The sequence below is a fragment of the Podarcis melisellensis genome (genome assembly GCF_964234715.1).
Source record: "Podarcis melisellensis genome assembly, chromosome: 10".
Taxonomy (NCBI): Eukaryota; Metazoa; Chordata; class Lepidosauria; order Squamata; family Lacertidae; genus Podarcis; species Podarcis melisellensis.
Genome location: NC_138542.1, coordinates 50,484,083 through 50,511,230, shown reverse-complemented (window position 1 = coordinate 50,511,230; position 27,148 = coordinate 50,484,083). Strand labels below are relative to the sequence as shown.

Here is a 27,148-nt window from a genome sequence, read left to right as displayed (position 1 = left end):
TTCCTTCCTTCCTTCCTTCCTTCCTTCCTTCCTTTTCCTGCTGCTCCTCGTAATAGTGACAACAGAGACCCTGTGGCAAGAGCCCACCTGCCATTTTGCTTTGGCCACAGTGCCCCAGATCAGGGGCAGACCTTGGTAATATGTTACCCTCTGCAAGGCCAAGATTTGACACCCATCCCAGCCCTCATGGTGCATTCCCAAAGCTGGATAAGGGAGGTGCTGGGCTTTGGGACAGAGGGGTGAGGCTCTGGCAGGGTCCTGGAGACCTCCCTCCTCCTTCCTAATCTTGGGCAAGCGCTAGCTAGGCTTTGGGAAGGAGGACTCTATGATCTGGTCAGAGCCTTCAGATGTTGCATCATCTGAGGACATTGTGTGTTAATGTGGGAAATGATGGCTACCACACAAAAAAGTGATTTCCTGCAGCTATCAGGAACCCCCCCTAAAGTTCAGAAAGAATGAGTTACTCTGTTAATAATAATAATAATAATAATAATAATAATAATAATAATAATAATAGTAAGTTTTATTTATATCCCGCCCTCCCCAGCCGAAGCCGGGCTCAGGGCGGCTAACAACACTAAAACAGTACAACATTATAAAACATTATAAAAATGAATTAAAATCAAAATTGATGGCAACCATAAACTAAAGTTTTGTAAAGATTGCCAAAGGAGGGAGTCAGGCTGCGCCCTGACCAAAGGCCAGGTGGAACAGCTCTGTCTTGCAGGCCCTGCGGAAAGATGTCAAGTCCTGGAGGGCCCTTGTCTCTTGTGACAGAGCGTTCCACCGGGTTGGAGCCGCAGCCGAAAAAGCCCTGGCTCTAGTTGAGTAGGTGCTGGAAAGCAGATATTTATGAGTAGGTGCTGGAACACATAAATATCTGCTTTCCAGCACCTACTCTATTAACGAGCCACCCACAAACTCCACCCCAGTCCCACCCTCTAATCAGCAAAGCAGGGTAGAGACTTAGTTTTGTCTCCCCTCAAGTTGAGCCAAAAGTTCTCGCAGCTCTAGCGTGGGACAGGAATCTCTAAGAGAATTCTTAGCCCCTCACCCAACTATAATTATCAGAGTTCTTAGGGCAAGGCCATGACAGTTGCAAGTGGTAAATGACTAACTAATTTTGCAATGCAGTTATGTCAACTCACTGGGTAGCTTGGTTGGTTAGACCATAGTGCTGATTATGCCAAGGTTGCAGGTTCGATCCAGCTGCACATTCCTGCATTGCGGGGGGTTGGACTAGATGATCCTCAGGGTCCCTTCCAACTCTACAATTCTATGATTCTATGTCCAAAGTGCCAAAATGAGAGGTGTAAGCTAAGGAAGATAAGCCTCACCCAGAAATGGGAAGAGAGCAGTATGTGAACTTTGTTATTCCTTGGGCCGAAGAGCTGCCTGGTTCCATTACTAGGCAGCACTGGAATGTCAACAGTATACGAGCTTCATAATGGGAAAGGATCTATGTTAAGACTCAGGATATTATATCTGAATTTGAGGCTTCATGCTGAGGATCTATATAAACTCATTTAGTGGACGTTTCTTTCCAGTTTGCTCAATTAAGGACAGTTTCGGTCGATCGCACTTGCATTAAACGTAGTGCTTCCGTAAGCTGACTCAAGTGTGACTCAGTACTTCTAATATATTTATATTATGTGCTGGGGTGTTTGAAGTAGAAAGATTTGTGCAGGCTACGTATTTATTTCTATACAATGCCTGAACAGATTGGTTCAGGTTTCACACATAAATAGCTGCTTTCCAGCACCTACTTCTCACCCACATTCTAAAGACAAAGAAAGAGCATGTGGAAAATCATATTTATGATTTTTCAAAACAACAACACGCCCCCTGCAATCCCAAGGCATGCTTGTAACAATCTTTCAACAAAGAGCTACGTATTGACCAGACTGCAGATCATGAGCTAAATGATGAAGCGATAAGCAATAATAATGACTATGCAATGACTCAGTGAAGTGGTGACTCAGCCTCCAGAATTTGCATCATTGGATGGGAACCTGAGGTTCTCCACTTGTCTTTGGACTACAGGTCCCATCATCCCTGACCACTGGAGTTGCTGGCTGGTACTGATGGGAACTGGAGTGCAACAGCATACAGAGGACCACATGAAGAGTTCTCCATCCCTGATCTAGAGTGCAAAAGACTGAAGATGGAAAAGGTCTCTGCCTGAGACCTCAGAGAGCTGCTTCCTGTTGGGCTGGATGGAAAGGGATCTGATTTAGTGGAAGACAACTTTGTAAGTCCATGTAGTCAAACCAGATTGAATTATAACAGAGTTTATTTTCAAGTGGAATTGTTCCTTACTTTTCTGTCAGGCTAGGCTAGGACAAACAGGGATTTCATTTCTTGGTATTAGGATCTACTACGATATTTTGAACACAGTATTTGTTATGCTATTTTGTGTATGTTGATTTGCATAATTTTGTACTGTGTCCTTGTAAACCACTTAGAGGCAATCATAGTTCAGTAGTATATAAATTGTGGACATAACTAACAAACTGTATACGATGCTAAACTGTTTAACTGTTAGTTAAAAATGAAAACAGGAGCTTCCAATTTCCTCCTCACACCTGCAGTGGACAGAGGGGTGCAGGAGACCCAAAGTATAACTTAATTGTTCAAGAATGACCCATCAAATATATATTTTATATTACCCCCTCAGGACTGTTTCTCCAGCGGTATGTCATCTATCAGGGGAAGGGAATCCTTCTATTTTAGGGCATAAGCAATGGAGCAAAAGAGAGGGCAATGCCACAAATTGACATGTAATAACTACATTTCAAGATGCGACAGAAAAGGACCAAAGTGGATCGTGGACTCCTAAAATTAGATGGTTTTTCTATTCAGTATCTATTTTCTGATCAATAAGTTGGTTTGCCTGTTCAACACCTTGAACTGGAAGACTTTTCTAAGACTCTGTAAGGCACAAAACACAGCTCACATCTCACTTTCCAGAGCCAACATAAATATGTGTGTTCTTCCACACGAATATGCAGAAATTGCTGGCTCTAAGCACTTGCAACAGTTCCTGAGCAGGGCCTGTTGCAAGGACAGTAGATTCTGCTCAGCTGAGTTTGAGAATGCACACATTGTCCTTGGCCAAGGTGGTCTGGAACATGGAATCCCAAACTGGAGAAAGTGAAGTGGTTCATAAAACTTTCAGCTAAACTGCAGACGGCAAATAAGGAATAAAAAGTATCTATCAGGATAATCTATCACATGTATTAAAATGGATATGGTCAGAAAAAGAAGATGTGATAGGAGTAAAAATGTGTTTGGTGAAAGTTGGGTAAAAACAACAACATCCCTCTCTAAAAGAAGCAGCTCATGAAATTCAAGGATATTGGATCCTTTTTCTGACCACATGGTGTCCTCCTTGTTCCATGTATTGGAAGAAGGTAAAGGGTGGGAGGAATCTCCATTAAGAGAAGCCATGTAAATAGAGCAGAGGTCTGAAGACCACAAAACCCAAATTGTTCATATTTATTGCAATACTACCGTACACATTGAAGTCACTCCCCCCACCTCCAAAGTTCAGTGTAGTAATTATTCTGCTTTGACAAGATCTTATCTTTCAATCACTTATCTAACCTGCTTGGATCACAGCTCCATTTTCAAGGTACAGTGCTGGGTTAACAGTATGTCAGGGAGATAACAACTTCAATAACATTTTTTCACATCCCCTCTTGTTAAAGACATCCTAGAAGAATAGATATCAGAGATGGGAGAGACCTGTGGGGCACTCGGTCCATTTCCATGCCATTTCAGGATGTGATTGTACATTTAGTATAGCTTTTGAGCATTTTTATGTTTAAAAGTGCCTCATGGTAGAGACTTTCACAATCTCCCTTTGGAGTATATTATCTAGAGTCAAAATTTTGAACACAACTTCATGTTTTGTAATATTTAAGTTTGACCATTTCTACTATCACGAACTGTTCTGTGTGACACTGCATTGAATAATCTATAATATTCTTGTTTCCTGGTGGCTGCGGGATGGGTGGGACACAGGGCAATTTAATTATGCTTTATGGAAATTTATCAACTGAATTTATTATATTTTGTATGTTGCAAGCCACTTCAACATATTTTATCAAAGTGCCCATTGAATGAATGAATGAATGAATGAATAAATAAATCTTCTGTAGCATGGTTTGCCTTCCATCAGCTTTGGCAGGTAGCCCAGCTGCACCCCTATCTGGACAGGGATAGACTAACTTATGTTGTCTATGCTCTGGTAACCTCTAGGTTAGATGACCACAATGTGTTATACACAGGGCTGCCTCTGAAGGTTCAGAAACTTCAGCTAGTATAGAATTTGGTGGGCAGGTTGCTTAAGACAGGTTTGAGCATATTACACTGATCCTGGTCCGACTGCACTGGCTCCCAATTAGTTTCCGGGTCCAATTCTAAGTGCTGTTTTTGACCTATAAACAGCTGAGGACCGCAATACCTCAAGGACCACCTCTCTCCATATGAACCTACCCTGAGAGCATTTTCTAAGGCCCTTCTTTGTGTGCCTCTTCCATGAGATGTCTGGAGAGTCAGGGACAGAGGAAGGGGGGATGGTCCACGCCAGGTGTCATCACTGAGGGGGGCGACATTCGGCGTGCTGTTCGTCCGCGACTCCCAAGCCTACCCTGAGCTGTCGGAGGAAGGGGCGGAGTTGCGCCACCTTGCCCCTTCGTTTTGACAGCTCGGGGGAGGCTTGGGAGTTGCGGGTGGGTGGCACGCTGTTGCCCCCTGCTCCCGGGCTGCTTCTGGGGGCGGGAGGAGCCTCCTCCAAGCTGTCAAAAGGAAGCAGGAAGGGAGGAAGGCTGCTGGCAAAGTGGCACGGCTGCCTCTCGCCACCCCCCGCCCAGGAAGCAGCCCGCAATGGGCGTCTCGCCCCCTGGGATGCTCACCCTGCCCCCAACCCTGGGTGCTGGAGCAACTAGCTCCGCCTCTGTGGAGAGTATTGTGAGAATGGACCTTTACTGCAGTAGCTCCCTGTTTGTGGACTGCTCTCCTCAGGGAGGTTCAGCTGGCACCTTCATTATACATTTTTAATCGCCAGACAAAGATGTTCCTCTTTAACTAGGCCATTAGCTGATTGTGTTGCGGAAGGGGGAGATTATTGGTTTGGGTTTTTCCCCCTTAATTTTCTTACGTATCTTGTGTTTTTTTATATTGTAATTTTATGTTGTGAACTCTCCCGAGATCTACGGATGAAGGGCAGCAGATTTAATAAAAAATAAGTAATAAATGAAATGAAATGTAGGGCCGAGAGAGACTCGCTTTCTGAAAGCCTGGCGAGCTGCTTCCAGTCACTGTAGAAAATACTGATTTAGATGGACCAATGGCTTGACTCTTGTGACCCTGCCAGAAAAATTCATGTGCTTACCTGAGGTACTCGTAGAGTCCATACATAGGCAAGAAGTCAATGTCTGACAGGAACATGTATGGCGTGCTGATATGTTTCATTGCCACATTCCGTAGGAGGTTCACCGGATAAAATTGGCCCTCCTTGTACACTATGTGGTATCCAACGTTGTGACGGCTCATGAGGACCTCAGAGCCTTGAGCGTAGCGCAGAAACTGCTGTGCCTCTGCATCAGAAAGGTAGAGTGCCAAGCTGATTGGTCCTTCCCAGTGTTTGCAGATAGCTTCAAGCATCTGGAGTCTAAGAGAAGAAAGGAAGGGTTAGAACAGAGAATTTTTTACCACCAGGATGTTCCCCTTTTCTGTTTAAACTCTTGTACTGGGTAACCTCCATGCAAATATTTCCACATATGTTGATACTTTGAAGTCGAAAGATCACTTGGAGATCCATCTCCGGAATGGGAGCTTCAAAGACTAACTAAAAATTGGTACATTTTACATCTTCTCTAGAATAAAAGAAACATTATTTTTAAAGATTTTGTCCCATCACAGAGAACAAGGAAGGGGGAGATGCAGCAGATGAGGTCCTTTGGAATCATTGGAGAGGCAAAAATCACCTTCAATATTTTGAAAGAATGAAACCATTTAAGTAATAAAATAGGTAATTGTTTGTTACGTCTTCCCCAACCTGGTACTGTGCTGATTAGCTGACAGAAGTTGTAATCCTCAACAATCCAGGTTGGGGAAGGCAATGGTATACTCAAGAGTAAGTGCCTACCACTACATTGTATTGCTTCATTCATTGCTGTTGTATTTTCTGCTAAGGAAAGAAATGTTAGCTATGCTGCTTTTATATTTATATAAGTTTTCCTAGCTGTGGGAAGCTGCAGTACTTCAGGGAGCCCTACTCAGGTTACTAATATTTACTTAGGACATTTATTGGTTGTTATTAAGTGGTAAATTCACAAGGAGTTGAATTTATATTGAATTTCTGTTTCAACATTCATTCCCGCAGTTTATCACTTATTTAGCTCCGTGAACTACAGTTGGATGTGTCCATAGTGTTGTTGAGTTTTTATTTGGTCGGCCACACTTTGCTGTTGAATGCAGATGGCTTGGTTGCTCTTTAATGCTTTGAAAAGTCACGGTGGGGATTGTGGTAGAGTGTAACAACTTCTGCCCAAAAAGTGGTAGAGTGCTCTTTCCAAATAACACCCCTTGGTGCTCTTGCTTCTTTGTGGAGTTTGCAAAGTAGTTGCAGTAATAATAATGATAATATAGAATTTCGAACTACCTTTCCAACTGTAGACAACATACAATAAAAACAGAATTTTTAAAATCCCAGATAACCTTAAAACAACTGTGTTTTTTTAACCCAGCATTGTTCAATAGCAACTAGAACCACACTGATGTGGCTGCATAGAACTGAAGTACTTAGCTGCTGATGTTAATGCAGATTAATCCTTTCTGTTTTTTGAAATCATGTGCATGTGCTGGGGTAGAGATGTAGGAAGAATCTTTTGAAATCAAGACTAGACTTTCAAGTGGATTTCTTTCCACCTGCCCATTTGACCCCCATCATGGCACAGATTCTTCCTATGAATGATGCTTGCCTCAGTTCTTTTTAACATATTCACATTATACATAAATAGATGCATAAATTGCTTTGCAATAGACACTATTTACATATTCATTGATGTATAATTGCTGCTGTCCTGACAGGTGCCTCAGCAATTTTCTTTTTTTTAGAAGTGTTGTTTTTTGACTGCATATAAGTTGTTTGTTGCTAGAGACAGTCAACAAGGACTAAAATCCGCTTCTTACTGTGATTTTTTTAAAAATTGAATGCATTAGGGCTCTTTTAATATGGGAAGACGTGATCTCTTTTGCTTTCTGTACACTTCATCTGTGTTCCTCGATTAAAGTCTCTCTGTCAAAGTAGGGGGGAACCAACTGGATTTTACTGCTCATTTTGCACCCTCCATCTATCCCCTAAATCTTTGTTTTAAAATATTAAGTGTCCTTGCCCCAGCCACAGACAAATTTCACCCCCCCCCACTGAAGTTGTTGACTTATAGCTTCTAGTTATTTGCTAGTGGCAGCCTATACAGGCCTATTCAATCCCCTTTGTACTGTGGATTTAAAAACCAAAGGAACACATCATTATTGTTCTTTTCTACATGGCACAAAAACAGATTTCAAGCTGTCAAACACAAAATCATGTTTAGTATAAACATTTAAAACATAAATTGAGTTTTATGTTTTAGCAGATAAATGCATGCAACCATTTTCTGTATAAAATATGTATTTATGAAATAAAATGTTGCAATTAAATGATCTATGTGTAATTAAGTGGCATTGCACTGAGTGAAGAGGAGTGCCTGTAAAACATTTAATATGTCAACAGGAATCCATACAATCTAGAACAGAAAGAGCAAAATATCAACAGGGTGCTAAATTGTCTCTCCCAAATGTCGGAGTGAGGAAAACAGTGCAGGGTGACAAGTTTATATTGAACTATGGAATCAAGATAGGGAGACAGGCTGCAATGCTACTCCATTTGCCCTGGAGTAAGCCTCATTGAATTCAATGGGGATTGCTTTTGAGTAGACATGGTTAGGACTGCATGGTTAGGATTTCAGTCATACACCCACTTTGTTTTTATGGTGCCACAAGTCCACTTTGAAATGGAACACACATAAGATAACTGATCTGTAGACATTGCTGAGATATGTGTGTCTATCATACTGTATGACATATGTATAATAAAAGGATATTTATGCATCAGCTGATGACAAAACAGAAGAACCACTTGTGCAAAATTAAAACAATTGCAGTAGAATGGAAAATACCAGACAAAAGTGCAAGTGAACATTGGAATGGATTGAGGCAAATTAATTATTCTTTACCCAGGGGTCAGTAAGTGGCCACCAGTGAACCTAATCTCAGCTCTGGAAATCCCTGTGGTCTTCCAGTTGCCAAGCTGAAGGTGAAAAGTTTGGGGAATGGCATTTGTGGCAACTGAACTTGCTGGCAGGCTGCTCTCAAGGGTGACTTGAGGCTCCGCTATTTTTTTCCTCTTTGGTAAATGTTCAGGAAAACTAGCCACTGATTACATGTGTGAATCCTAAGTAAACACACTCCAAAGGGGCAGAGTGTGGTGGGATGCAGAAGTCTTCTATCACATAAGGAAGTTCTTCTGTATGTGTAGCTGAATGGTGTTTTAGATTAAAATGAAAAATGTAAAGCCAATAGCTGTTACAGAAGTTGGGTGCTACCCTTACTTCTGTAGCAAGATACCAGGGGGTTCCAGGCACTCACCCAGGGTCTGTGTTGCTTTGGAGAATTGAGACACGGTAGAGATTGCCATAGCTTTAAGAAATATGATTTATTCACCTATTTACACCTTCAGTCTGCATGGAGAGATTTCAGATCTTTTGGCATGGTCATTTCAAGAGGGACTTGCAGCAGTGCAGCCCTGGAGTCAAAGACATCTCTCCTAGCCAGCCTTCAACCAGCCTGCCCAAGATGGATCCCAGTCTTTTCTCTCCCTCCTTCTTCCCAGCACACCTTGCTCTAAAGACTCTCTTTTCCTGATACCTCAAATACCCCATCACTATGGCAACCCCTGTCCAGGTCCAAGAATTCCCTTTGATGGGCCATCAACACCTTTTGTCATGTTAATGCCTCTATCCCAAGTGAGGCCCTGGCCTGCAATCTTCCCTTCAAATAATCAAAATCCTACCAATTATTAAATTTCAGGGGTTTTTGGGGGATCCCCCCTAAATCTACAACATAACATTTTCCATGTATATCGCTGAATTAAATCTTGCCTAGTCACGGTCCTCATCCTCTGTAGCAAGAATAACTAGAGCAGCCATAAGGAAGTGAACAAGTGTTTGCTAAACCAAACCTCTTATTTTATTAATCTAAAGAGAAAGCAGAGAAACCACTCAAAAAACAAATCCCAATCCCCCTAAAATATCAAGACATGGCAGATTTTCTTCTGCATTTTCCAAATCCCTACTACTATAACCTCCCTATTAATGAGGCAAAAGAATCTTTTTTTCTTCATTACAGTAATCAAAAATAATAATAATTGTTTTCTTCTCACGCCATCTTTCCTAAGCTTTGCAGCAGAAAGAAATAACATGTTCAAACCGGCAAATATAAATTCTGATTTCAACATTAATAGCTTTTCCCTGCAGTTCTGAATGATCCTGATGACATCCAAGAAGCTTTGCTTCCCTAGATACCAGAGATTACGTTTGCTAGTCTATACCTGAATCATTATTTTCTCCTTTTTTAATCTATTATTGAAATGATGGTTATTATTGGGTGTGACACACACTTAAATTAGAAATAGGGATCGATACAAACAAAAACACCCCCAAAGGTATGTGCAAAGCTTTCGCTAGGCCGTGATAGGAATCATAAATAAAACATATGATGCTGTTAAAAAATATACAGTAAAAAGCACAGTGGATTTCTCTTCCTTATTATGCAACAAAAAGCAGACAATCAGCACAGATGGATGGAACTGATTTTAGATAAAGCTCCCAAGTGCTTCAGTGTGGTCATGGAAAAGTCTAGCAGGGTCCCTGGGCCCTTTCAGGGTGTCTGACATACTGCAGAAGTTTACCTGTGGGAGTGGAAGGATATAGGATTACTACCTGGCTAGTATTTTGTTGGCCTGCTTGGCGATTCAATGCCTAGGCAGATTGTTGGTCCTCCAAATGCTATCATTCAGCAACCACCATCTCTGGGCTTGTGGAGAGGGCCATAGAGATTTGTTGCGGACTGCAAGAGTTCAAGATGACACTCTGTCTCCTCCACAACAGCTGATCAGCGGTATGGTATGGCTGCTTCTAGGGATGGTATTTTGCAGCAATGGTGTCTCACGGGAATGGGTAGGTTAAACATGCCTTTATAGGTGAATCTACCAAATCTGCATTTTTGGAAACCATCTGGGAACCACAGCACAGTCCATCCTTCAAAACTCACACCTTCCCAAATGTTTCAATGCAGTCCTCCAGTCAAACAATGTGTACAGAAGTGCATATACTAGAGTAAAATGTGCATGAAAATGTATATATCGGTGAAAATAAGATACAAAAATGCATCATATTAAGAAGCATTACTTCGTAAAACTGCATACAGGCATGTATTTTAGGAAAAATTCACACTTAAATGCTGATAATTTACATGAGGTTGTTTTTTTTTAAATCACAAATAGTTGCAGAAGTGTGGAAAACTGAATTTGGGATTAGAAAAATGAGAAAGTCTTCTCTCAGGTCTGCACCCCAAAGCATTGCCCCCATAGGCCTAGCATGTTGCTGATTTGCCCTCTAGATGAGGCCAGCACAGCGACATCAACTGACCAGGGAGCAGCAACACTCCCAGGGATCGTGCTGCACGAGCACTGCAAAATAGCTCTGCTACGGATGGTGGTGAGGAGAGACATTTCAAAGCATCTAGCCCACTCTCTTCACAGCATTCACTGAAAGAACAAATGCTATAGCCTCATCTATTACTAGTATTTGCACCTCTCCTTGCCAATGACAATAACACACAATACAAGTGTTGTGGGAGGAATGTAATAAAGAAAAACAGTTTAAAAAAGATAGTGAAAAACAACTGAAAGGTGCAAGAGGAAATAAAATGGCTAAAAGCTTCTTTGGTAGGGATATTATTTATTGATTTTAGCTGAAAGAGAGAATCTCCAACCCGAATCAATGAATAACAACAACTTACTAACAGTGCGTGGAAAGATTATTTTTTCTCATGTCAGGCCAATTGCTTTCTCCTTTCTGAATAAAGATGGGCATCCCTGTCTATCAATACAGCGTGTTCCCTGAATGGATCCAAAAAAGCGAAACAGATGCTCAACTGCTGCATTGTTGCCAGCAAAACAGTGCTGAGCTGCAGTTCGCTCCTTTGAATTAAAATCCTGGAGGGAAAACATACACAGCCTCATTTCCTTCTCTAATTCATTGTGGCATTCACACAGGATTTGTGTGAGATTCTTTTCTTCATCTTTGTTTAACTCAAAAGGCCCACACGAAAGCCCAAAACCCCACCACCCCAAGAAATGTTTTTCCAAATTAAAAATCAATAGAACAGACGCTGGTGAATGTGGCGCATGATGACTGAATGTGCTAGATGCATAAGCTAGCAGCCAAACAGTGCAGTGGTTTTTGTGGGCTTATGCTCATTTCTGCATTTAGTCAGCCTAAGTTCCTAGGGTCTCCCTGTGGAGGAACACTGACCTTTCTGTGTAGTCAACTAGAGGGACAGAGGTGTTGCACATGCCTCATGTACCTGTTAGGTATGTGCTCTGCCTAATGCAGTGCTGGCTGCTTGCTTCTTTTGAAGATGGGCCTCTTCCTTCCTAGAACTAACTCTACCAACAGCAGGGAGGAAGGAGGGCCTCAGGTATTGGGATGTGGGGATTCTGATGTTGCAATTCTGATGAGATGCTCTTGGTTTCTGAACAGAAGTGATGCACATTTTACAGGCTGCTTGAAATCTCTGTGAATGCACATTCCGGGTTTATCCAGGCTCTCGGGATGCAGCCGCTTAAACACCAAATTTGACAGGATAAAAATTGCCAGCTCAATACAGCTTCTGCTCAAAGAAAATTACGAGTGTGCCCAACGCAAAAGCAAGACAGAGAAAGCATGGGCTATCAAGGACAGCGGTAGCTCTAGGACAGGAGCATGGAAGAGGATCTGGCTCGTGGGCCAGAACTTGATTTCCACCTCCACCCCGCAGTACAAGTGTGCATCTTTCCTTGAGAAGAATTACTCCCCTGAGAAGCACGACTCAAGAGGCTTTGCAAGCATCAAAACCCCTTTAATCCAAGACTCACCTTTGACTATCCCACTCCTAACATCATATATGGCACCAGGGTGGGCATGGCTTGGCCTAAACACCCTTATGGACCAAATGGAGAGGTCTACATATGCTGTAGAACAAAGAACCTATTTTGTAAAATCCCCAGCAAAGCAAGTATGTCATATGGTACAGAAGATATGGGAGAACTAACAAAAACCCTCTGCTTGAGTCAACAATCAACATTATCTAGGTTCTTTCCTTTCCTGACTCACCACATGTTTTTTTACGCTCATTTACACTTTTGATGTATTTTAAATGAACTATAATGGCTGGATTGACATTGTTATACAGCATTGTCATGTACCATAAGTATGAATTGCTGTGCTTATGTTGCCTGTCCTGTATAGCACTTTGAACATGGGGAACTGATGATGATGATCAGTTAACTACCAATAGGGTAGATCAGGCCATTTCCAGGGTCGTAACTTCCTACCCTGCACCTGAGCACTGAAGTCTCTGACTCATCATGTCCCTCTTTCTGTACAAAACAACTGTTGATGCTTTCCACAAGAAGAAAAGAAAATGGCACTCATTTACTGTCAGTGAATCCCAAATGTTCTTTTCCCCACTGACATAAGACCTTGTGAAATTTTCTTGAACTCATTAGCTGGTGCTAATTGCATTTTCCAGAGTTCTTGGTGGGATAATAAAATGGCATTTCTTACCTGTCCATTGAGAGTTGAGCCACCAGTGTTACATCAGTGTTGTCTGGAGCAGACTCATACTCGTAGTGTAAAAAATACAAGTGGGTGCGATGGACAGTGAAACGCTCCCGTCTAAACTCATAGCACAGGTCATCTTCATCCAACTCAGACAGCTGTTTCTGGAGCTGTAGTGGGGGTAGGGTAGTGGAGGGGAAACCACAAGTATATATATTACTAAATCTCTTTTAGTGAAGGGTAGTTGTTTGTTAAGATTAGGTGCCTCACTAGCATCTTGTCACTTTCATTCGTTGCATGTATGAACTTTCTTGCAGATCCCAAAGTCATCTAACTTACAGACCCTAAAAGGAACAGAAGGCCTACTTTACACAATGCATAATTAACTTACAGAACTCATTAACCAAGTATATTTTTATAGTGGCCATCAGCACAAATAAACCTTTTTAAAGGAACATGGGAAGTTGCCTTATACTGAATCAGATCATTGGTCCAGCTAATTCAGTAGTTCTCATGGGTAGTGACTCTCCAGGTTTTCAAACAGGAAACATTCCCAGCCCTACCTGGAGATGCCAGGGATTGAACCTGGAACCATCTGCATGCAAAGTAAAGCCCTTCCAGAAGCACTGGGTATGTCAGTGGAAACTAGCCAAGATAGGGAAAAAACAACAACAACAACAATAACAACAACTCATCTAAGGTTTTTGAGAGAAGCTAAAGATTAACCTCTGGAAGGGGAATACATGTATATCAACATGTATTTCTACGAACTTTCTATGAACTTCTATGAACTACTTTCTATTAACTTTCTGAAGACATCTGTGCTGGCAAAATTATGCCTCTGTCTCTGTATATGCCGTTCTGGATCCAGCCTTGTTGCAGCAGTGATATAGCAAGACTTACTTTTAGGCAGTGTACCAAATACTCCAGTTTCTGTCAGTGGTACCTCAGGTTAAGAACTTAATTCATTCTGGAGGTCCGTTCTTAACCTGAAACTGTTCTTAACCTGAGGTACCACTTTAGCTAATGGGGCCTCCCGCTGCCACCGCTGGGCAATTTCTGTTCTCATCCTGAAGCAAAGTTCTTAACCCAAGGTACTATTTCTGGGTTAGCGGAGTCTGTAACCTGAAGCGTCTGTAACCTGAAGCATCTGTAACCTGAGGTACCACTGTACTTGAAAGCTATGCCATTGGCATTCTGGAAAAAACACATCAAGGGTTCCTACTGCTGCAGATATGTTTTCTTTCAAAGAGCCATCAAAATTCATGCTTGACTAAATGGCTCACCAAACAAAACAGAAGAAGAATTGATTATAGTTTGGGGGTTGCATTTGCTCTTGGCCAACCTTCCAAGGGCCCCGTGCCAGTGGTGGGTGTGGTCACCTCACACCTTCTCATGCACGAACAGAGGACATACCCACCAGCAGACACATTCAGCACAGACCCCCTCTTCCCATTCTCAGCTGTGGATCAGCTGAGCAGGGGGATTATTGTCCTCTCTCCAGTCATCAAATGATCAACTGATGGCCAGAGATGCATCCTTATCTTCCTTTAAAAAAAGTCTTTGAGTTGCACACACATCCCCACCCACCACACCATTGGTCATGCCCAGATATTATGAAAGCTGTAGTCTATAAAGTGATGACTGATTTTATCCAATCCTTGTCTCCATGTGTCTCTTCCTCTCTTCCTCTGCCCTACTCTAGTCACCACTGTGGGCACAAATTCTCCATCATCTTACATTTCATTCACCACTGAAAACCTCAGTTCATCACACCCTCGTTCATTTCATTCCCCCTAAGCACAAATAACATTTTAAATAAAGCCAGAAATGACTAGATGAAACATCTTAATTTCCTTCCATGGAAAGACATTAGCATTCTCCCCTTATCAGTTCTATTCATCAGCCTAAGTAGAAATGGTTAGAAGAGCTGTACCATACCACTCCTTCGAGATATCATAGTATCTTCTTCTTTTTTTAATTTCACAAATAGCCAAGCTATAAGTTGGTAATTGCAAAGTAGCCATTATCTAGGTAGTCACTGAGTGATTATCAGATTACTTCAGGCTTCTAAGATAAAAGGATATAACAACTTAATTATGAGCTATGGAATAGCACTATGGACTAAATTATGTCTCTGACTACTGCTGAGGAATGGAATAAAGAAATATCACATTTCATGCCCTAGTATTTTAACCGGGGGTGGGATGAAGCCAGAAGGGGACCAAATGCAAGTTTAATATTTATGTAACATCTTTCCACAGTGGAAATGTTACATTATATTAATATATTAATTAATTAATTAATTAATTAAATTTATATCCTGCCCTTCCTCTCGAAGGAGCCCAGGATGCAAAAAAAGAGGGGGAAATTGTCTCTTAGGGACAATTCCAATACAAAGCTGGCCAGATTCTGTATATATGACCCCCCACTTTGATCTGCAGATGGTGGCCCAGAAATGTATTTTTGACCAACAGAAACCCTTCATTAGTGTTCAAGCTTGAACATAAAGTTTGTGCTGTCTTTCAATGAGAACTTCTCATTTAAGGAGCACATATGCTCAAATATTATCAGGGCATCACATATGAAATCCAGGAGAAGGAATGTAATTAACAACATGTAGTGAAAGCCTGTGTGTCGCCGCCGCATCTGCCAGCCCTACATTGTCTCTCTTGCCAGCCAGCCCCATACTACCCAAGTCTGCAAAAGTTTTAATTGGCATGCTTCACATTTAAGTTTTCTGAACACAATTTGTGACAAGCCAATACATTTTGACCAGAGTGTTACGCTACTCAGTTTCTCGATGATCTAGAGATAAGCAAGAAATCATAAAGTTTGATAAAAGTTGTGTGCCTCCTTGGTATCTTAGGCTTCAGCACATTTAACTTCCAAATACCTCAGCAACTTTTTCGACTCAAGGCCTAAAGCCTCAGACGCTGCTTCTACTCACTCTGCTGAAGAGGATCCTTGTATTCTCTTTAAATTATGCCAAAGAGCAAGAATTAATGCAACTCATATTTTGAATAATTATAGCCTAATCTATGTGAAAGATGCATGCAATTAGTCTGTATCCTCAATGTGTCTACAGTGTTATTAAATTACAATGCATGACCAGAAAACTGGCAGGACATGAACAAATTTGCCAAATTATACACATATTAGTTATATACCCAAATTTATAATGAAATGCAGGTTCCAACCTATGCATTTGACTTGCCCTTTAAATGCTGTGTTTAGGCAAACATCTTCGTAACTTCTGTTCATGATATAAAGAAGTGTAAGAAGATTTCGATTTACAGTAGTACCTCAGGTTAAGTACTTAATTCATTCCGGAGGTCCTTAACCTGAAACTGTTCTTAACCTGAAGCACCACTTTAGCTAATGGGGCCTCCTGCTGCCGCCGCGCCGACAGAGCACGATTTCTGTTCTCATCCTGAAGCAAAGATCTTAACCCGAGGTACTATTTCTGGGTTAGCGGAGTCTGTAACCTGAAGCGTATGTAACCTGAAGCATATGTAACCTGAGGTACTACTGTATAAGAACAAGCTTTAGATAAAGGGGACCGTGCAGCTGTCCAAGTAGTCAGTTTCTTCCTGATTGTACATATTAAGCTGGAATAATTTTTAAAGCCCTTGCAATCCTCCTTCAAGAACCCCCTCCCCCCGAGAATGGTTCCACAGATACAGGTAGCAACTACTTTCATTAGATTTTGAATAAAATAATGTAGAAGGTGTAAGAAATACAAAACAAAAAACTACCAAAGAGATACAGATTTCTACCAGCTCAAAAAGAAAATAAGAGGAGATAAAGGATATTTTCTAACTTAGTTATTTGGACAGTGAACTGGGGCATGCGTCTCAACTTCAGATCAGAGGAAACTGCTTTTGAGGTGGACCTAGACTAGGGATGGGGAATTTGTGGACTTCTAGGTGTCGTCCAACCACCTCGGGATGACAGAGGACAAGATGGTTGGACGGTGTTCTCGAAGCTGCAAACATGAGTCTGGCCAAACTGCGGGAGGCAGTGGAAGACAGGAGGGCCTGGCGTGCTCTGGTCCATGGGGTCACGAAGAGTCGGACACGACTAAACGACTAAACAACAACAGGTGTTGTTGGACTCCATTTTTGTGAATCCCAGCCAGCTTGGCCAATGAACAGAGACATTAGAAACTGTAACCTAACAACATCAGTGGTGGAGGGTGACTCCCGGTCTGTGGTTTAGAAAGACAGAATCCATCTACCTAGACAGTTGATTAGCTGCTCCTTGCTGTCTATCACAAAAAACCTTAAAGAAGAAGACACAATAGTCCGTGAAACAAATTCTACTGCATGAGGGCTGGTTTGCTGTACATGCAATCAACTGAAAGCTGATGTGACAAATTGCATATGTTCACCTTTTGACTGGTAGTCGCCTGCTACATTTGTTCTTCTATAGCCAGTTTCTAGCCTTTCAAAGTTCTCCAAGCGGCTTCATGATATATTAATATTTACACAAGCCATAAGGGAAAATGGGCCAAACGATTGCACAGCTAATTCTGAATATTCAAGGGGACTTTGGGTCTTCTACCTCCAGACAGCAGGTCCTTGTGCACCACGCCACAAACTGAGGTGGTCTTTCAAATGCAGATTATAACACAACACAGCTTTCTCTTATTCAAAGGAGGAGGAGAAGAAATTTGCACTAGACATGCCCAAGTCAAAGGACAAGCTAAGCCTACCATGGCCAACCTTCTGTTTTAGAATTCTCAGTATGTTAATTAGCTACTAAAGCTGAAAACAACAACTCCTCAAAGAAATATTTATAGCCTGGGGGTCTTGTACAGAGTGGGCCCTACCATTAGGCTGAAGGAGGCAGCTGCCTTAGGCAGCTAGTTTTAGGTGACATGAAAGGGCAGCAAACTGATGGTTATTTAACTTATTACTGTACTGAATTTGTACTGCTGGGAAGGGAGAAAGGTGCTTGTGGGATTTTGTGCCTCAGGTGCCAAAATAACTTGACCAGCCTTGGGAACTGTGCACCCTGACACGGGAGGAAAAAGCTATCTGCTGCTCTGCCTCAGGCAGCAAAATGTCTTGAGTTGGCTTGCTTGTCCGCATGGACCTAATTGTGAGATTAAAGGCTGTCCTTGATGGATACAGTTATCTTTCAGTGCACAGTAACTTCCAACTTCTTTTGCAAATGGATTTTTTTAATTAGGGGAAGAAAAGCTTAAAACTCTCCCCCAACATCTCATAACAGCAATGAGCACAAATCTCCTTCTAAACCAGTTTAAGGTCTTGCACTTGCAGAGCTGCTCTTACTGCTCTAATTAACATGGCTCCCTCTTTTGAAAGGAGGATTATTATTAATGCCAGTAGGCGGTCATAGTTTTACAGCTTATGGTGAAATACCAGGGAGGATGAGGTTTCTGAACCTTTCTGAATCTTCAGTAACTGCACAGAAGAGGGGCTGTTGACAGGTCTGGTATTTCTCTCCCCCAAAACACTGAGGCAGGACAAGTGCATCATCCGAAATTATCTCTTCCCAACAATTTACAAGCACAGGAACCCTGCTCTCTAGTCAACACTTCTGTCTCCTTCCCAACTTCCAGTACCGTTCAAACCACTGCATCCACAGCCCTGTTATGCAGGGTGAAGAACACAGGAAGCTGCCCAGTACTGTGTCAGATCACTGGTCCATCTAGGTCAGTATTGTCAACACGAATTGGCAGTGGCTCTCCAGGGTTTCAAACAAGAGTCTCTCCTACCCTACACGGAGAAGCTGATGATTGAACTCAGGACATTCTGCATGCAAGGCAGGTACTCTACCACTGAGCTACAGCTGTTGGGGTAGAAAGTGGGTGGCATGAAGATTGCTGCACCAGCCTAGAAGTGGTGCAGTGATTGGGCTCATATCAGGCCTGATGGCATCTTGTCACATCAGTGGAACTGGTTTGGGATCTAGGCTATTTTTGTCCCTCCAACTCAACATCCCCATAACGGCCTGTTCCAAGCTCTTCCACTTCCAGTGAGAATCTGGCTGGTGGCATTTTTTACTCACTGGAAAGGGAAGTGCTGTACTGATGGCATGCTCCTTTGGCCACTCAGTTGGCAGTGACTGGATGGAGGCTGGATTAGCTAGCACAGTTGTGTAGGGAAACACCTCTGCCCAATCCAACCCCCCACCTCAAACAACAGGGCTTGGATTGCTCTGATAGCCACAGAACTCTGTGTTCCATGTTCTGCATGGTTATAAACTTTCTCTCTCACACAGCAAGCATGCCGTGCTTTGCCTTTACAGCTTTCACTGTTTTTTCCCCCCTATGGCTAGCCAAAATACATACCTGCTGTGGCTCTTCTGTGGCTATCCATTTAGAGGAAAGGGGACTTTTTTGTATGTGTGCCCATATACAAATAGTAGTGTTGGTTGTCTGCTTATATCAATTTACTTTAACTTATGTGGTTCTATGCTGTGTTTTTATATTTTGTTTAAAAAAACTTCAGCTTGCTGAAAGCAAACAATCCTTTGAATCAAGTTGACCAATTTAGAAGTGCATATACAACCTTAGCTTTAAAAGCAAGTCTCCATTTGGGCTGCATCATTCCGAAGGAATTGTCCAGGAACTTCTATGGAGGAGCTGTTAAAATGTTCTGCATTCCAAAACAGGCTCTAGATAGGCAATGCTATTCCACTGGTGTGCAGAGACTAATTGCAACAGTATTTTTCGTCTTGTTGATCATGCGCTCCCAGGCACAGCAGTTAGCTGGTCTGAATTTATAATCGGAGTGGTTTCAGCAGCTTTTAATTTTCCTGCTGTTTCCTGCCCTCAGCTGCTGTGCTTTTAGTTCAGTCTCTGCTCTGAGTATCCCTACAGTACATTCTAAAGTTAAAGGATCTACCCTGCCTCATCCACATTTTCCAGGCTGCTCTTTGGAGACACTGAAAAGGAACCGTGAGGGGACCCCCATTTTGTGTGCCATTTCCAGGCCTAACTTCATGTTGTGCTTTGGTGGTTCTGCCTCTGGAACATATTTTGAAGTATGTGTTATGAGAAGTGATGCTAATCAGGAAGGGTGGTTGCCATGGTGACCGTGACATGAGTATTTGTGGATCCTGTTTTTGACCCCTGCCCACTAGCTACTATTCTACCACACAAGACTTTGGGGACAGAAAAAGTGACGTGAACAGCGACTTCAACCAATTATTATATGATTATATTACATCCTTATTTACAGGTTATCTTGTAGAACACAGCCCTCACAAGAAGGCTTACATAATCAATCAGTATTTTCCCATCAGCTATTCCTTACTCAGGACAGGAAAGTTCCTCAAATGCCTACATTTTGGCAATTGTTCCCCCCCCCCAAAAGCTACCATCCAACATGTTTGCACTAGACTTGAACAGAACTGAATAAATCCTCAAAACTCCATGTATAAAAATCGGATCCCTCAGTGGCTGGGCAATCAAGTGGCTGGGATTTGTTTCCCTGGCACAGCTCTTTCTGGAATTAAGCATTCTTTGTTACTGGTAGGGTAATTCCCTTAAAACTGGTAACATGCAAGTTCTTTCAGTCACAAAACTGCTCTACCCTGCACCACAGCTTTTATCACTGCCACTGCTCTCAGTAGTTTTGGTGCTTCATCATATGAATGCCCCTGACAGAAGTCACTGCAAAAAGAAAAAAAGTGAATACGGAATGAATATGAGGCCTTTACTAGAGAAATTATATCTTGCCTTACAGCTTTTGCTGTGAAGTCACAACTGGGTATACTAAACATACTACAGAACAACCCTGCGCTTTACAAGTAGGTCCTCTGGTAATGGAATGCTGGACATAAACATTAAAGGCCTATAGAAAGCTCATAAATAAGATATTACAGTGTGCATTGCTTTTATGACTTTCATTGGAAACTTACTTTCAGCATTAAAATAAGAAGAGGCGGGGAAGAGTCGGATGAGACAGGCAACAATGCTTGATCTAAAGGCCACTAATCCTGCTGAGGTCCTTTCCACTTACTTCAAGGGCTGTAAATTCCCCCTTCCACATTTCATGCCATGCATGAGATATGGAGCAAATTAGTGCAGAACCCTTGTTAAATCTGGTGGCTCATTTAGCAACTGTGAAAGCAAAGTCACCAGATGACACGGGTGGTGCATCACATATATTAGGCAGCATAAAAAACCCTTCAATAGTTTCCATTTTACAGGCCCTGCACTTAGCACAAAACACTTCTTTTTCTTACCATAATTTCCCTTTTTGTACCAAATGTGCTCCCCTGTTGCATTTGAACTACTGTAATGGTATCAGATCTCTCCCCTTCCCTCCATCTGTCCAAACCCAAGCACGCAAGTTCAGTTGACACAACAGAGATTAAAAATATATATTTAATGTCAGGATACTCATATCCCTCCTCCATAGAAAGCAACTAAGCAGTAGAATAACCAAACTGTAAACATGAGGAAGGAAAGAAAACGTTACGAAGCCCGATAACAGTCACATGCTACAATAAGCTACCATTGACAAACATTTTCAGCATCTCTGCTCTGAAGTCAAGTATGTCATGTTCTTGGGCTTCTTCCCTTGATAATCTCTGCCATCTGTGTGCTTGTTATAACTAAAATGAATTCTTCAAGTAAGCTTTTCAGGACATTCCATCACATTAACTCCCAGATCTCAATCTCTCCTTATGTGTTGCTATGATCAGGTACTGGCAACTTCACACAGGGGGATGCTGAATTGGGTTTTCCCAAAGAAAGCTTGGTTTTAAAAATGTTAAACAGAGGGAAGAACAGTTTTGACATATAGGAATCTGTTGTTGTTGTTGACGACCAGCCCTTTACTATGAGGTCCCAGGGTGGGTTACAACATTAAAACACAGTATCAAAAACAGTGTAAAACAACTTACAGTCACAAAAACAACGTAGGTATTAAAAATTTCCACGCCAAGTATCAAAAGCCAGGGTAAAGAGGCGCCTCTTCAGCATTTGCCAGAAGCTGTGCAATGAAATGCCTATTTCTTGTAAGGACGAATGTTTCAGAACAGGAAGGGGGAATTGGTGGCCCTCCAGATGTTGTTGGAAAAGAACCCTCATCAGTTCTGACTACCTGTGATGCTGGCTGGGGCTGATGGAAGCTGCATCCCAACAGTACCTGGAGGGCCAGAGGGTCCCCATCCTATTTTAGATCTCAAATTTTACTGACAGGAAGAATGTACAAATTTAATACACAATAATAATAATAATGCTGAAGACAGCGTGAGACTTTGCTCTGCCCACCGAAATCAAGAAACATATTTCAATGGTAAGCAAAAGACTTGGTTTCAGAAATTAGGCCCCTGGTTTCCCCTGTTTTTGTTTTTTTTTAAATATTTACTTAAACTTCCAGCCTATCCTGTTTCAAATGCTTCTGATGTCAAACCATTACGTGAAAATGGTGTTCTATCCCTGGAGCAACTACAAAATCATTTTAGCATCTGTGAATGATCTCCTTCACCACAACCCACAGTACAAAAACTCAAACTAGGGAGGGAAATCACAAAAAGAAGAAACCACCAGCATGCAGCAGAATGCATAATATACAGGAGAAATGAGCTACTTTGCATACAGGCAAAAAACAAGGAGCATAAGGAAAAAACTATAAATCTAATTTATGCTCTCTGTAATGCCTCTTCTTAACACTAGTGTGCTGTAATGAGGCCAAAGCATAACTGAGGGCAGTATGAAACCTATTGAACTCCATTAGGTATTTAACAGATATTTGCATTCCAAACAAGCTCTCTTAATTACAAATTAAATTCTAAATGCAATACCTCTAATAACATGGAGTTGCTAAGTTGTAATAGCTTACATATTGAAATGACCCCTTGAGGGTAAATTCTGAGACAGCCAGATTGCAAGTGACAGGCATAAGCCATTGATCTTGTAAACAATGAAAGCTACCATTCAACCAACCCTCAAATTATCTGAGGCAGAGCTGTTTTAAATCCTGTACTAGTATTTTCTCTTGTGTGGGGCTAGCCTGCCCACTGGGCAAATGTAATTTCCACCCCTCCCAGCACCAGAACTACAAGGAATGCCAAGCAGAACATTTTGGCGAATTGGCACTAACATTCCCAGCAGGAACATAGGAAGTGCCTTATTATCCTGGTTCCCACCCAGATCATGATGAGAGAGGCTCTTACTTGAGAGTAAGGAAGAGATCTTCATTGAGACAAATAAGATATACAAGCTCAGCAAAATAGCAGCTACGCTCAGGAAATGAAAGGTTAGCCAGGCTAGAAGCAGCAGGTCAAGTCCAAGGAGTCAAAGATCAGGGAAAGGAGGCCAGAACTGCACAGGAAAAGTGGAGTTGTCCCAATGGGGTGCAATGCCCACCTGCCAAGCTTTTAAAGGTGGGCCAAGGGTGCCCACTTGCAAGGCTCTTGTTCCCAGGTCTCACCCCCCCGGTCATTCTCCTGGTTTTCCTTCTTGTCCATCTTAGTCTGTCATTCCCGAGCCTGGTGATGCCTCAAGACTCATGACAGGACATTGGTCTATCAATCTCAGTACAGTATTGTCTACACTGACTGGGAGGTGCAAACCAGGGTGTTAAACAGGAGATATTCCTCACCCATCCCTGGAGATGCCAGAGACTTTTTGCAGGCAAAGCAAAACAGAATGACAGCCCTTCTCTTGTAAGGAGCAGCCTCCAAATGTGCTGCTGCCATCTATCTCTGAGCGTATTCTTTATTGTCTTACCTCCCCCAACTCAACTTGATCGTTTGCTTTTTGGAAAAGGGAAATATTACAATGAATGAATGAATGACATTTGTATTCCATTCCATTCCATTCCATTCCATAAAGTTACCTCTGTGCTAAGGTATGCTACATAAGAGTGCTGTTAGCCAAGCTTTTGAAACATGGGGACAACTGACTTCACCTGGAAGTAGAGCATTCTGTGTCACTGGTCCCATGCTGAGGAATACTCTTCCAGCAAAGATTCGGCCAGCATCCTTGCTGCTAATTTTCAGACTTCTCTTCAAGCCTATCCAGTTGTGCTAAGTTTCTCAAGGTGAGCTAGTCATTTTTATCTTGTACTTGCCTATTTTGTTGATATTTTATATGAGAGGGCTATCTGTATATGTTTTAAAATAAATGAAATAAAAATAAATACATTGCAAGGCTTCCCTACTTGGTACACTGGTAGTCTGTGTTAACAATTTATGGCAAGTGACACAGTGGAGACTATAGGCTCACAACTAGAATTGCCGTTTAAAGGAACAGCCCCCCTCCTTCTCTCCGTGGTTTTCAGATGTTAAGTTTTCAGACTTGTATTCTAAATGTTGTTCACGTAGTTGGAAAGATTTCTTTTTAAAATTGCAGGTTTTGTAAGGTATTTTGAAATATCTACTTAATTTCTTCTCTGTGTTGTTAGGAACACCTTTTAAGATATAAATAAAACTCCTCCTCACTTTATTGCAACTAAGAAAGGAGTACATTTATTGCTGGAATGCACTGAGCAGAAACTGAAAGGAACTAGTGAGCGAAAATAAACTTAGAATAAAAATAATGATGAACTACAGAGGCCTCATTGGAATATATTGCGATAAAAATGAGATTTTGCTTCCAATTTTAACCAACCACAGCAATGGAGGATTATGTCCAAACCTAGCCAGATTATGGTTAGTCTTCATGGAGTGAGGAAATAAGCCAGCTTCAAACCATGGTATGTGAAGCTGGCTTGCTTCCATAAGCCATAGCTAAAATCAACTGCAATTTATAGTTTGGAGACATTAAGATAAACAGTAGTTAACTGAAACTGGAAAGAAAAGTTTATAATCTTGTTCTCATGGTCACATTGACATAGGAGAAGGGAGCATATGAGCTCCAGGCTTGTATATTTTACGTCTAAACTGGGCCAGTGTGTTTGAGAGTTTCTTTGTTTTTTTAAATGAAGTGAGAAACTGAAGTTCTATCTCGTAAGTTACAGTTGTGTGTGTGTGATGTGATGCTTGAACTGGGGGAGTATATCTAGAGGTATATGTAATTACTCTTGATTTTCAGATATGAAATTATGCACAATAGTTAGCTTCATGAGTTCTAAAGCAACATGACCGTCTCTTTAAGAAGTCAAGAAGAGAAGGAAAATGACTCCAAAGGGGGGGGGGGGTGGAGAATCAACAGTGCTCCCTCCAATTGCAAGTACAGATGCCTGGCCAGACTGGCATCTGAATCTTACACTGGTGACAGCACAGCCTCTTCCACTGCACCTGAGGGCAGAAAGCTAGCTTGGGGGATGCAGGGCAAACAACAGAGCACACATAGCTCTGTCTGGCTACTGCTTCCCAATTCCAAGCATCTGCTGCTGCTGGAGGCATCCACTTCACTTTGCCTAATGATAAGGCTGGCCCTGGCACAGAGTAATAGATCTTCACTCTATGGTTGGTAAGAACCTTTTCATTTTCGTTTTGCTGTGAGTTGTGAAACTCCACATGCTAAGAGTAGTGCTCGTAGTCCACAAAAGGTTATGCCATAAAATTTTGTTAACTTTTAAGATCCTACAGGACTTAATTTGTGGCACCTAATTTCATTGGGGGTGTTTGTGTGTCCTATTTTGGGAACTGCACCAGGACCCCCAACTACCCTAATTCAGCCTTGCATTTATTCACCATTTGTTTGAAGTGTGACCAGCTATATACATAGAGGAAGCCTAAAAGTAATTGTTCAGTATGTATTCCTCTGCCACCAGCAAAGCCCTCTTCCTCACAGGGGGTTGTGAGCATAACATGAACAACAGTTATAAACTATCGTGCATATTAAATTGCAGAATTTTGGTAATGAGGAATTTTGGGGTGCCCAAACTCCTTTTCTTATAGGGGCACCTAAAATTATTTGCCTACCTTGTTTCTGCTAGTGAATTCTCTTGTAGGTGGCTTTGCAAAAGTCTGATTTAAATGCATCATGCAGTAAATCCTGCCTCTAACATTTTAAACAAATTGATACTGCAAACACAAAAGAACACACCTTTATATATAAATATCCCCGCATTTAACTTAAAAAGGACCACTTTGACTGAGGGATTTGAATTGCAAGTTTTGTTCTACTTGTCCTGAACACTGCTATTGTGCTTCATAGGTACATGGAAGGAGGAAGAACTCAGCATATAGCTATTACGGAAGGAAACTAGCTGTAATTTCAAACAATTTCCCACAATAATTGCACCTTCAAATGCTTTCCCATTATACAGCTTGCAATATATATGCAGAAATACGAAGACACATAACTTTTCAAAAGTATAGGTCTAGCTACTTCCATCTCTTCATCATTTCAACAATGTAGACTATTGAGATTGGGGGACGTTTTGTGAATCCAGTCTCTTTTCCATTGCATTTCTACTTGGGAGTGGGCAGGGAAAGAATCATAACTTAATGACAGATCACATGCTCTATGTGCAGAAAGTCCCTGGTTTAATTCCCAGCCTCCCCCATTAGAATAATTTCAGGTTTTAGGGCTGGAAAAGTCCTTGAATAGCTTGTGCCAGTCAGAGGGAAAGAAGGGTGGTAGAAAGTGAGAGACAGAGGATGCCTCACCTACTATTGGCTTTGGCTTGGCAGTCACCAACAAATTACCCATGAAGACACAAGGCCCATGGCAGAAAAGGGTTCCCCACACCTGCTTAGAGATACTGGAGATTCTACCCCTTTTCTTGATAAATTTGTGAAATAATCTGTGGGAGTCAAGTCTGAATGACTGTTATGAACCAGTCTGTAGGTATCTGGGAAAGCTATCCTCTGAAAGTTGATAGAGAGAGAGAGAGAGAGTAAGAAAGGCAACGGACTCTACAACAAACCTGTACTCTTTCACCTGGTATACAAGCCTCCCTCCCTCCAAGTTGCACAGGTCCATGCAAAACAAAAGCCCCGCCCCCATCTTTATGCCACATGCTTCCAACTTACATTTTCGCTGTTGACATCAGCCTCACTGGGGCATCCAAAGAGTTCCCGCCTCAATAAATTCCCGTCATACTCTAGAAATGTCAGGTAGAGGTTGCGGAAAAATTCAACATGCTTGTTCTTTACTCTCAGCTTTTTGGGTGAGTTCCAATGGATCACCTAGGAGAAAAAAACAAAGCAGGCATTCCCGTCATGAAAACGCAGCCACATTTGCCTGCTGCCTTTAAAGAACATCTTTCTCACTATTGTTACAATCATTTTACTTCGTCCTTTCTCAGTGTTGGAATCTGAATGAGAATTGGAGT

At 41.8% G+C, this 27,148-nt stretch overlaps 1 protein-coding gene across 1 annotated transcript in view; it reads right to left on the bottom strand.

The window, feature by feature from the left end:
• The window catches only part of LARGE1 (LARGE xylosyl- and glucuronyltransferase 1), a 313,681-nt gene that overhangs the window by 14,684 nt on the left and 271,849 nt on the right, over positions 1-27,148 (bottom strand). The window contains exons 10-12 of the mRNA XM_081928248.1: positions 26,847-27,002; positions 12,939-13,102; positions 5,399-5,677 (exon numbers count right to left, since the gene is read on the bottom strand). Coding sequence (XP_081784374.1) covers positions 5,399-5,677; positions 12,939-13,102; positions 26,847-27,002 — 599 coding nt within the window. The remainder of the gene's footprint in view (positions 1-5,398; positions 5,678-12,938; positions 13,103-26,846; positions 27,003-27,148) is intronic.